This window comes from Buceros rhinoceros, unplaced genomic scaffold (assembly GCF_000710305.1).
Source record: "Buceros rhinoceros silvestris isolate BGI_N320 unplaced genomic scaffold, ASM71030v1 scaffold8807, whole genome shotgun sequence".
Taxonomy (NCBI): Eukaryota; Metazoa; Chordata; class Aves; order Bucerotiformes; family Bucerotidae; genus Buceros; species Buceros rhinoceros.
Genome location: NW_010420391.1, coordinates 93,165 through 106,220, shown reverse-complemented (window position 1 = coordinate 106,220; position 13,056 = coordinate 93,165). Strand labels below are relative to the sequence as shown.

The 13,056-nt window shown below is 38.7% G+C and overlaps 1 protein-coding gene across 1 annotated transcript; it reads right to left on the bottom strand.

The window, feature by feature from the left end:
* Positions 1-825: 825 nt before the first annotated feature.
* Positions 826-5,862, bottom strand: OLFML1 (olfactomedin-like 1). The gene is made up of 3 exons (XM_010139294.1): positions 5,737-5,862; positions 3,499-3,787; positions 826-1,604 (listed from the first exon to the last, which is right to left on the bottom strand). Exons 1-3 carry the CDS (start codon positions 5,860-5,862, stop codon positions 826-828), a joined length of 1,194 nt encoding a protein of 397 aa, XP_010137596.1.
* Positions 5,863-13,056: the final 7,194 nt, after the last annotated feature.

Genomic DNA, 13,056 nt, shown 5'->3' with positions numbered 1-13,056 from the left:
ACTAGATGCTGAAAGAGGACTAATAAGAAAGGAAACAAAAAGTCATGTGTAAAACATTTCAAAATAGTGAATGATACAGAACAGATTACGTAGGAACATTCCTTCTGAAACAGAAGCAGTGATAATGCTGAAAGAAAATTGAGAGGTGGCAAATTGAAGCTGATGAAAGGGAGTACTTGCTGCAGCAAGGTCAAAAGTGGACTGTACAGCTACATGGATAACCAAAGTATGGAAATTTAATGGAAACAGTCTAGAAGTTCAATAATTCTGAATAGCCTTGATGTAATGTACAAGAACTACATGTTAAAAATAAACCATGTTTGTGAGGATGTATACTCTTATCCTTTGTGATGTAATAAAATAGATCATTTCTTTGGAGGTGCGATTTTATAGCACTTACATGAAGGCTTCCTCTAGTGAGCTTCAGAGTAGTGAATATTGTCAGATAATGTGCATTGGACAGGAAGGACTTCTGATTTGATTTCCCTGGTGCTGAAGTAGAATAAATAGTTTTGGTAGGAAGAGAACATATCAGAGATGGATTTGGAATTTATTTTTTTTAATTAACCTTAGTCTTTAATTTGTGTGTGTATGGAGGGGGTTGTACATGTGTGGAATTTAGTCATCATGTAATTCTATTAATGGACTCTTTACATATTCTTAATTGGACATTAATTTAAAATCACTGGGGTACGTAAGCCTAAATTTATGTAAAATAGGTGAAAATGGTAACAGATGGCAGTAATGTGACGTTAGTACACTTTAATGACTGTGGAGACACAGAACTGCTAGCTCTTAAGTGTGTGTGACAAGTTGCTAAAGATTCTAAACTTTTTGCTTTGTGTGAAGCTTGTAAATGATCTGGGATCCATCACCCCAAGCAAAGAGCTGCTTTTCTTTAGGATTGTAATGTATAGTGGAATGGCTACCCTGACGCCTTGGAAAATGCAATGCTGGGATTTCAGAAGTGTTTACAGCACCCAGGATGTCATAAATGCATTGTATGCGAGAGGTGCCTCCACTAGGAAGGTTGTAGACAACATAGAGTGTGTTGCATACCATGAAAGCTGCTTCAGCGTCCTTGCTGTTGCATGGTGTGTCCCAAGTGTGCTCTACTGCCATGGTTATGTGGTTGATTTTAGTAATTACAATGTTCCCTCCAGTCTCTGGTTCTGCATGGATTGCCCAGAGCCCTTGCTCGTCAATGGCAAGATCTATTTTTGTAGATGGAGAAAGCTGATAGGCAGGAATCCTTCCAGCCCCAGGCAGTAGCATTCGATCAGTTGTATTTTTTTTCTGGATATTGAATTTAATTATCTCATTTAAGGAGCCATATCTGTGATAGAACAGGAAACCCTGATATACGATGTGACCAGTTCCTTCCCAGGGAAATGGCAAGGTGACTCTGCGAGCTTTTAGCGTATGATTGCTTTCCATGAACGTCATGATATTTGCAAATTCCAAAATAACGTTATTTACAGAACCATTTAATACATAAATCTTTGCATGCTTTTTGCCAGGATCTTTCATCCAAGAGCCGTGCTTGTCTCCAGTCTTCTTAACTATCTTTAGGGACTTAATACCTGCAAGCATGTGGTCACAACCTGCAAAGAAACATGCAAAGACAAAAAAAAAAATCAGAATATCTGTGAATTTTCTGTTTTCCTTTCTTGGATTTACTTAATTTTCTCTTAATTCAAATATAAGGTTGGGCTGGTGAAATTACATAGCTGTTTGCCTCACTGTAGGGATAAAATCAGCACCAGTAGAGAACGAGTCATAGTTTTGGCTTCATTACATTTTGTGTGCATTTTGCACTGATGTTTAAGTCCAAAAAGCACCAAACTTGTGAAGACTATGGCATTTAGATGCTAAGATCTTGAATTAAAGTACCATTCTTTCCAGGAAAAGCTCTACTGCAAAGCATATTAACAAGCTTGTTTACCAAAGGCACTCAAAAATGACAAGAGACACTATTTGAAGTTTAAAGAATGGTCTTTTGTGAAGTGCAGCAGTTTTAGTAACATAACAAACAAAGCCCTAAGGCAGGAAGTTCTGGCAGTAGATGAAATGAAGAAAGCAAAACCATCCTCCCTGTTTGGCCTGATATGAACCTATTGAAGTCAGTGGCAAGATTCCAGCTGCCTGTAGAAGGCAACCTTTATGTCATTTGTGTGTACTGATGCCCTCTAACCACAGCATTTGGATGTTGCTGCTACAGCATGGATTTTTTTTCCTGGAAGCCCTCTCCCTGGATGCACCTTCCCTGAGCAAGCCACAATAACTTTCCCAAAACTAATGTTTATTAGTTAGGTAGATTCTAAAAACTTAAAACTGTTGCATCAAAATACAGTATCAAAATAGCCAGCCTTAGCAACATCTTCTGCAGGCGAAATAACCAGATTGCTGCCTGAAATCTATGAATAGCGTCTCTCTTCTTGACAAAAAATTTTAAAGTCTTGGCTTTCGTAACAGCCTGGAGGAAGACTGAGAAACTGAAACGTTCACAGTGAGCAAAAAGTTTATCAAAGTTTTTCTACGCAATGATACCTTCAAAGCCCACTGTTTCTTATCATATCCCCAAATGTGCAGAAAGTAATTTCCAGTTTCCCACCGAAAGCAGCGTGAGGTATCAACTACTGCGTGTAAAAACAGTGATTCTGCTTGATTACTGTGTTCAGCTCTGTGTGAACTTTAACCAAACTCAGCAACAAAATCGGACTTAAACCCGTTTGTTTTGCTAGAGTTTTGGAGCAACTCGGCAAAAGTAATCTTAACTTCCGGTTAATACACGATAGCATAGAAGCAGAGCACTATTTGCTAAAGTTAAGGGTATTGCTACTAAATGAAATTGTTTAAAAAAAAAAAAGATTGCGTGTATATTCCTCATGCTAGGCACCTAAACACCTAATTTTCAAATTGGAACTAAGTTTTGCTTGCAGCTAAGACAGTATTCTCCCTTGATGATATGGAGGAGAGAGGGAGAGAAAGAATAACAGGAAGGCAGTAAAACAGATGCAGATTGTGAAAATGAATTAAGTCTTTTTATTAACTTTTGCATTCACTTTTGAGTTGAGGTTTTGACCCCTGCCCACTCCAAAAACCAAAGACACTGTTAACTCCTTGGTATAGCTGCAATACTCAGAAATGAGTATTCTGGCATTTTTTTTTTTTTCTGGGACTTTTCAAAAGCATCCTTTCAGAGGCTTTCCACATTACTTTACAATAAAAAGCAGCTTCCAAAGAGTGACTTTGATAGGCAGTAGAGTATCTGCAAAATAATGTTTGAGTTGTACTTTATTCCCTCTCTTTCCCATACCTTTTTTTGCAGTTTGGTTTTTGGATTTGATTTTTGAGTCTACTATTTACACAGACAAACCCCCGTGCAATTATCTGTGGTATTCACAGAACTTGTGAAAATCTGTTATCCCTGTATCAGCATGCATGCACTGGCTAGGGGACTTGCTTGTTCACATCTGGAAAGTAAACTGTTCTTACTTGCATTAAATACGAGTCTGAGGTTCTTTTTTTCTTCTGCTTCTTCAAGCAGCTGCTGTTTCACCAGGTCTTCATGTACTTCTATACATATATTAGAATCTGTGGCAGATCCAAGATAGTCAATGTCCCTTTGTGCTCGTTCAATTCTTCTTAGCAAATTCTCTACTTCACTTTTAACCTCAGCCTTGTAATTGTTCAGTCCTGCCAGGCGTGACTGTACCATCTTTGAAAAGTCTCGGAATTCTTCCACATAATCCAGTATGTCTTGGTTGCATTTTTCCAGCCTCTTCTTGAGTTAGAACACAGGAAGAAAATACGTGCATAAGATGTATATTCTGTATAGATTACAGCCTCATTCGTGATTACTTTAAAAACCATGCTAGTCTCTCCTCAGGGTCCCCCTGCCCCCCTCCCAGTCTATTTCAAACCAATGCTCTGTTGCTGTATAACTGCATGGACAGAAAGTACTAGACTGGCAGTAGCATTCACTGTTCTGGGCAAAAGTACACATTTTGTTTTCTTGAGATAGTAACTGAAACTAGATGCTTTGGTTTTCTGCCTAAAAAGTGCTCTGGTGGAAACAACCAGGGATACTTAAAGGCACATCGTCTCTGATTACTTGCTTTCCAGAAGTTTTTCAGAGCTCGTTCTGTAGGACCAGTGATGAAGCAGTCTCAAAAAGTTTTGTGCAGGAAATCTACAAAAGTGAACCTTTCACATCAATACACCTCTTCTGACCAAGACAGTATCTAGCATGGCTATTTTTCATCTATTTAAAATGGAAAATCTTGGTATCTTGATGTTTGAGAAGCTGTTGCGGTTTTTTTTTTTCAGTCTAATTGTTGTCTGTGTTTAAAAAAAAAAACAAAACAGATGTTTCTTTACACCTAGGTTCAAATTATCAGCATTTTTAAAGGTGAGGAAAGTGATTTCTCTGTTGTAATGCAGCCACTTCTGTAAAGATCATAGGTGGCCTGAAAGTAGAAGCTCTGCTGCCTCTTGGGAAGCTGAGGAAGTTGAGCCAGTATTAAGCCCAAACACGCAATTGTAGTAGATGGAACTGCTAGGCTGGGTGTTCTGATTTGGTGCTCTACGCACTGATTTCAGGTGTTTCCTTTTAAGGTGGTGTTTGACTAGGGGATGTCTGAGTTTACTGAATGATTAGTGCAGTACGCATGTGTTTCATGTAAACTTGGTGGTGGTACGAATGAACATAAGTCTCCAGGAAGCTGTTTAATTACTTTCCACTGAAACTTTATTTTAAATGTTTTCAAGTGTTCTCTTCAATATCTGCCTCACCCTTTTTCCTGTTCTTTGGTGCCCCTTGCACCACATGCTATAGGTGGAATTGCATCATTTTTAATGGGTGCCAAATGAATGGGATTTACCATGTGAAGTTATGCCTGCAGTGGCAAAGAAAGTGTAAATCTCAGTCTACACAGTGGGAACAGACTGCCAGGCTAATCCTTCATTTTTTCTGTGTTGTGGTGTTAAGAACAGTGAAAGCTTTTTGCAAAAAGGGAGTGTGAGATTCTCTCAATGTGAGAAGTTAAAGCTTCTCTAAAAGTCTGCCAATGCAAGTCAGGAGCCAAGGACTTGTTAATGATTTAAGATAAACTATGAACGATTACAGCGAGCCCATACTGAGAGGATGTTTTGCAATACTGGTAGTTTTTTACTGCAGAAAAAGAAGCAGGTAATTTTGTCTAATTGAAAGCTAATACCTATTTCAGTCGCTCAGCTGTAAGGGGATTAAATAAACTCCTAGTCAAAGTGCAGATACTCTGCTAGTTTATATGAATGGGTCTTTACTCTTCCAGGTAGATTCATCTGTACGTAGGAAAAGTATCTGATACATTTCTGTCTCCTTGTTAATACCTGGCAGCTCTTCTAGTGACAGTATGGCTATACTGTTCCCTGGGATAGACTGTTGACAGTGCTATAAATATTTATCTATTCTGTAATTTCACTGATGTCATAAAAATTACAAATGATAACAGAATAAAAATGTAACATTATGATTTTATACCCTCAATAAACAATAATGTAGTAATTAGGAATTGTTATAGGTAAAGGAGTAGCTACAATTTTACTTATTTGGAAAAGCTGGAAAATTTTCTTCCTGATACTGTTTATCATACAAACTGTTCTGTGTTCACACACACAGAAGGACATTCGTACACTTTCAAACCTCTTTACAGTTAGGCAGTATGACAGAAGGATACAGCTAGCACGTACCTCTACAGATAGAATACGCCGGTCAATGTAGTTCATCAGTGCCGCATCTTGCATCATGTATTGTGCTGCTCCCATGATGCTTGTCAAGAATGGAACTAATAAAAATCTGAGTTGCAAGACTACCATTGTTTCATAAAATCTTGAAGCAAAATAATAGTGAATTAATTGTGCATGTATGCGTGTGTCGAGGGTAGTGTTTGGGACTGCCAGTCCAGGATTAAATGAAATTTAACAGTTGTTTCATGCCTCAGTGTGAAAAAGTAATAATAAAAATTACCAAAAAGTTAAAAATACTGTGGCTGTAAGTATTAAAAAGACTTAAAATGGCTGTTTGCAGTTTATCATCAAAAAAATAATGTTGTGAAAGAGGAGCTGAACATGTTTATTTCTAGAAGCCAGATGACTGCTTTCCAGTTTGTGATCCTGTGATCAATCCCAGATGTTCAGTACTGAGTCACATAAGGCCTGCAGGCCAAATTTTATTAAATACAAACAATAATAATTTATTTTTCCCTCCTTTCTCCTCCCATCTGCTTTCCCATGTGATCAACACTGTGCAGCATGTACTTGGTCTAAGTCAGCACAGATTCAAAGTCAGTGGAGCCTGGTCGTTCTTTGCCGGGAAGTTCTGATGCATAATGTCTGTAGCTATTTCAACAACCTCCGCTGTTACTGTAAAACAGTCTAAAGCAATTGTTTTCACTTCCAGTGTTCAGCCTATTTACAGGAGGACTGAAAACCATAAATAAAATTATTAAAAAGATTTTTTTTCCTTTCTTGCCAGTACTTTTCCAGCTAAAATCAGTATCCTTAACAGAGTCCTGTGTCAATTTAATGGAGTTCTTGATAGTTTTCTCCCTTCAGAATAATAGCTCTACTTAGAATGACTTAGAAATTAATTATAATTAACTTACGTTACAGTCTGTTGCATATGAGGCAATTTTTATTTATTCATTTTCATAATATCCATGACTAAATATCTTGTCTGCAAATATGCTTGGCTATTCTAACACGGTATTTGCTAGGAAACCATATGTTAGGATGTTAGAAAACTCCCTTTGTGTCTGAAGCCAAACTGTGTGTTTCTGCTTCTCTTTCTCAGAATTGTTCTCTACTTCTTCACTGTTTTCTTTCTCTACATTTTTTCCCCCCTTACATTTACACAGCTTTCCTTTTCTTGTCATACACATGACATACATATATACATCAGATTTTATTCCAGAATTCCAGACTGGCTTAAAACAGGGTTGATTATGTTTTTATCCTTAGTTAACTTCTACATGTAAAGCAATAATGGATAGATGAAAAGAAAACATCACAGACAAAGTCCTATTTACAGCTTTCTGCGTTACTGACTTCAAACCTGCATGGGTTAGAATAACTGCTACTCAGCCTGCTGCATCAGTGATACATTGGTGCCTGTGTACCTTGAGGTTTTTGCATCTTGTGATCATAAATCAAATTTGTTACAAGTAAAAAAGGAGAAAGAGAGAGAATCATCTGAAATAATGGGATTTTGTTTGGGATTGCGATTTTCTTTAGTTTATGGTTGCCTGATTTGGTAGGCTTTGTGTTGATGATTCATAGTGATTTGTTTTATATACATATGTATGTATACACCCAATTTTATGTTAATAACATATAGTGTATCATTGTCATCTTGTCTATTTTCTAATTTTGATCAGACTAGGGTGTACAGAATTAAGTTCCTTGTTAGTACTGGCCACTACCTGACGAGGTTGTCTAATGCTGAGATATGTGAGTTTAGAAAAGAATTCTATCAGAGTGGGAAATCAATTCCAGTTCTTAACTGGATCTTAATTCCAGTTCTGCCTTATTTTTTTTAAACCACTTTCAGTTTTGTATCTTAGAGAGCGATTCACGTTGCTGTAACAAAGACCAACATATAAATCGGATTGAAGTCCTCACGTGGTGTTCAGCTCTAAGGACAGGAGTGTGATAATACACTATGAGGAAAAGACTCGGACGAATTTGGGGATTCAGAGACTTCCGCTAGGCGGCTCTCAAGTCCATAGAACTGAAGAACGAACCGCTGAAACACTCCATTTCCAGACTCTGAGATAAAACATGTAGGAGGAAGCGTGTCTCAGATGTTCCAAAACGAGAGACACACGGACGGAACGCTGTTAGTAAGCCTGGTGCCAGCAGGCTTTAGCGATCTGCTCCTGCAGTGACAAGCTCTCAGGCGCTGGGGGTCTGCACCTTCCAAAACGGTGAGAGGCAGTGCTTCCTGGAATCAGCCAGAGCTTGGGATGCCTGCAGGAAAAACTGATCGGGAGATCTGGCTCTAGAAATGAAATCACAAAGGCAAAATGAATCTCCATTTTATTTGTACTGATTTACAGCTGGAGCTAGTTATATAATCATAGAATGGTTTGGGTTGGAAGGGACCTTCAAAGGTCATCTAGTCTAATTCCCCCCCTGCAGCGAGCAGGGACATCTTCACCCAGATCAGGTTGCTCAGAGCCCCATTCAGTCTGACTTGGATGTTTTCAGGGATGGGGCATCTGCAGCTTCTTTGGGAAACCTATTCCAGAGTTTCACAAGCCCACTCGTAAAAAAGAATTCTTTCTCATATCTAGTCTAAATCTACCCTTTTTTAGTTTAAAATCATTGTCTCTTGTCCTATCACAACAGGCCTTGCTAAAAAGTCTGTCCCTATCTTTTTATAAGTCCCCTTTAAAGATTGAAGTAATCCACAGAACTTTATCTGGACACAGATCATGAAATAGTCTGACGTAAAAATCAGCCATGTGTAATAACGTGAATGGTCTGTTTGTTTGTTGTAAAACTCAGGATTACATGCTCTGTTGATTAAGGACCATTCCCTGTACCTTGAAGCTTAAATTCGTATAACCCTGAAACTAAACAAAGTTTGAATGGTACAATTCAATATAAACTAAAATTGACATTTTTGCTGCTTTTGGCTTGTTTTACAGTGTGAAATACACTCATGAATATTCTCAATAAAAGTTGTTTTGCTCGACTGTTCATGTTCATTAAACCTATTCACAGGAATATAGCAGTCAAAATGTTTTAAATTCAGAGTATTTACAGGAAATGTTTATCATAGTTGCCTAGCTCAGTTCAGCTGACTGTACCAGTTGTGGTTTTTTGGTTTATTTATTTTCAAAACAGATGTTTAATGTGTGATGTATGACGCCTCTTCGTTAAAAATCATGTTATAGCTTACAAGTTTGAAAACCTGAAAAGATCTTTTAAAAAAAATTTAAATACCTGCAATGATGTGTTTTGATTTTTTTTTTTTTGGGTGGGGGGATGGTAGACACTGAAATGTGACAGCGTTATAGCATTTCATCATTGTTTCACTTGCTGTTGCACTGACGAGGTGGATTCATAACCTGTGTACCTGCAATGTTGCAAAGAGAGAAGGGTTCTGTATATGCCTGGGAAGGCTGTTAGAACTTACCAAGTAACATGCACACTGAGATGACTAGATGTCACTAACTGATGGAGAAAATATGTTTACTGGTGTTGCATAATGCGTACCTCTGCAGTTCGTTAGCAGGGATGAAGAGAGTTTGTGACAGGGTGATGTGCTCTGAGGCTGCGGCAGTGACTTCAGGACTCTCCAGTTACATTGTTTAAACCTCTGACCCTGCATTAAATTTCCAAGTGATAGCTGATGACGTGTTCAGAGATTATGGTGATGGCTACAGCACCACAAACTTGAGCTGAGTAGAGTGGAGTTGTGTGAGCAAGTGTCTAATTAAATCTACCCAAAACCTAAAGGATAGGAAAATGTCTATGAGCTGGGGGAACTAGGACAGAAAAGGCCCCGAAGGGGCCGTGCAGACATTGATGAGGATGGTTGAAATTTGTTGTGTGGTTTTTTCACATTACCAATAAAAAGAAGTCCTATAAAGGAAGAGGGGCAAAGCCCAAAGTCAAGAATCATGCCTAAAAATAAAGGGGTATTTTTTTATAAACTAAAAAAGAAAAGAAATCAGAATATGATTAAAACAGAAAGTATCCGTGATTATCTTTCTTGCTATTTATATCTGCTTGTTATCAGCTGAATCCTGGTCTTAAGGTAAGATTAATGAGGCCTGCTGTGCTCTCAGATTTCTACTGAGGGAGTTTTGAGATTTCTACTTCTGGAGAAGTTGGTTAAATTTTTACGCTCTTCAAGCATACTTGTCTCGATGAATTAAACATTAAGAATTGCATTCAGGAATTGAGCCAAAGAGTCACACTCTGACTTTAAATGGAGATCCACAGCTATAGGTTTCTGTCTCTCTAATGTGGTATAAAAAATAAATTTCAGCACTTCAACCTTTTTTATTTCTAATATTTATTTCTGCCAACTTACTTATGATCTCAAAATTATCCCTGATGCATGCCAGAGAGTCTAAGCAAAACAAACTTTTAATAATTAGGGTCAGAGCTGGGGGATCTGAGCACATGAATCTGACAGATAAAGCCCAGGTCAGGAGAGGAGTTGGACCTGCTGAGCAGTCAGCTGTACAGCTACTGAAATTGCCATCTTTCAAAGCCCCATCCAGTCTAGACACTCTCTTATTTTCATTTAATACAGGCTTCGTTTTATGCTGCAACCAATCTCGGGAAATGAATAAAAAAATAAGACATTCGCAAAAGTTTCCAGATTAGAAATAGTATCTTCCAAACCAACAGAGAGTGAACTCCGAGCACGACACACGTGCAAGAAATTGATTTCGTGGCCTTTATTCTCTCTAACATTAGAGCTATCACCTTTGAAAGTCAGTGTATCAGGAGAGGTGGTCCTAGTGGCCGCTCACGGTGCGTGATAAAGCGTGTGTACTATGCCGATTGAAAAGGACATGAACATGTGAGTATTCACAACTAATAGATAACCATTTCTTTAATTCTTTAGCAGTCAGCCTGTTTAGCAGGGCTATCATTGTTATACTGAGCCATTCCTCAAGCTTTGCGGTATCACAAAAATTTATTAACTCCATCCAGGTCAAAAAAGGTCACGTATATTGGTGCACAGTATATAGCATTCTGCAGTCTTGTATCAAGTGGGTTTGATGTGCTCCCTTTGACCTGTCAGGGGTCAGTGCACACTGAATTTGTATAGCTTGAAATGTGAGTTTCTACTGAAGACAATTCAGTCTTGTCATAAAAATATGTAACCTGTAGAATCTTTTCTTAGGGAAAAACACTTGTCTTAAGAGGAGGGTCAAAAAGGACCAAATCCATTCAGTAATACATAGTACGTGGTAAACTTTTCCATATCTCTAGCCCTCAGTTGGCCAGACAACCAGAAACTGTTTCTATTAATTGATTAAAATAGAAATTCAGTGCCACCATCATGGTCTTTGACTGGGTTGGGGGGTGGGGTGGAAAGGCTGTTCTGCCCTGCAAGCTATCCAGCCTGGCTCTGTTTGTTTCTCTGAGTAGATAGGGCATGACTAACTTGTCCATATGTTCATACATAAAATTTCTGCTGCGGTTTTCTGCCACAGAGCACAAGCAGCATCTGTACATAAAGGGTGTCTTTTCTGCACTTGAATCAGTGTAGTCCTCCGGTGGGACACATTTATTCCTGACACTTGGGAGCAAGCATACTACTGCATCTTTCAGGCCTGCTGGTATAATAGCAAGATATTCCCTTTCCTGCACATGATATGCGAGTATTGCATCCAGATGCTCTACCGCAAACTCACTGCTCTCTGCACTTCTGCCTCTGGCAGAAAGATTGTACAGTCTCTGTAGAATTGTCATTGTACTGGGCCCGTGAACACATCTGGGCTAATTTTGACTGTAGTCTGTGCTAAGTCATCACTGCAGTCATCCTCACACGCTCTGCTGCCATGGCAGTTAGGCAGAGAGTTGTGTATCTTCCTGTGGGCTCTGCTAGTGTTAATACATGACTGGGTGTCACGTGTATTCTTTTAGATCCTCTGACAAAATTATTTATGCGTGTCTACCTGAAAGATTATTTTAAAAGATATTACTGCCTGACATGGTATACTTATGTGACAAATTAGACTTGGTCACTAGCTACTTTTTTTGTGACTTTCTTCCTGGTCTTTGTTGCAAGTCTCCAAACTCTGAAGTACATCTGTCATTTACTAACGTGACACCACATGAAATGGCATAAGATGTATGAAAAATCCTATGGCATGTTTCTGCAAAGACTTTACAGAAAGAGACTTCAGTCTTTCATTCTGGGCATCGTGTTTTCTTTTACTGGAACTCCCTCTTAAGGAAACTCTGTAACTTTTGTCCATTAGACATGTGCCAGGTATTAGAAAGTATAGAATGCTTGGTAATCTGTTTTGAATGTACTGCAATTTTACATGTGTTATTCCTAGTTGTAATACACTGAGGATGTGCCATGACCTGTTAATTATACAGTAGGATCTCAGACTGCTTTTTCCTGCCTCCTGCTTGTCTGTTTCGTGCAGGGAGGAGGAATTGTTATCTTTAGCTGGCTTTTCTCACAAATTAGTTCTTCTTTTTCTTTCTTTCTTCTTTTATTTCTTGTAATAACAGTTTTGCAAATAGCTTTTGCTTTCAAAACAACTGAATCATGTTTGGCCCCAGTTTTCCTTTCTCTCTGTCTCTAAAGTATCTATACGTATTATACAGATAGGAGACAACTTGATGTTTGTATGGGAATTGCTGCATTACAAGCCTTTTGGAAACTAACGAGGTCTCTTCTAGTGCTAAGCACTCCCGAAACCATCTCTATATAGTTGAGCTGGAACTATTATCAGATGGATTAATGTGATATAGAATGTATGGAGAAATATCTAGTATAAGCTTTAGCTCCTTATTGAAACTTTACCAAGCAAATAAGCTTGTACATAGTCTTACAAAGAAAACACTAGGGAGTTAAGGATGAGTCAAAAGCAAGCAATGCAAGATCTGTCAGCCCAGATAATGCATCTGCAGCCCCGCTCTATAGCCAGCCCAAAGCTGCAAACACAATGCATTTTGTAGAGAAACCAGATGCTGCCGCTGGAGAATGTCTCAGTTTGTCATCTATGACCAGATGGTCAAACCTGTGCCCTCTGTATTTTGTAACCGTGCAGGCAATTCTGCCAGGTGTAGAAAAATAGGAATATGATCCAGAGATTGTCAGCAGTTAAACAGGATCACAGCAAGTTCTTGCATACACAGCCAAGGGTCATCAAGTTGTTGGTGGTTGTTTATGCTGCCTGCGAGACTCAATTGTGAGATCTAAGCTTTGGCGCAGCAATGGTCCTGACCTTCTGTAGCTTTTCAGTTTAGGATGGGCGAGTACTTGTCTCAGGAGAGAGGTAATACTGGACCACTAGTATCATG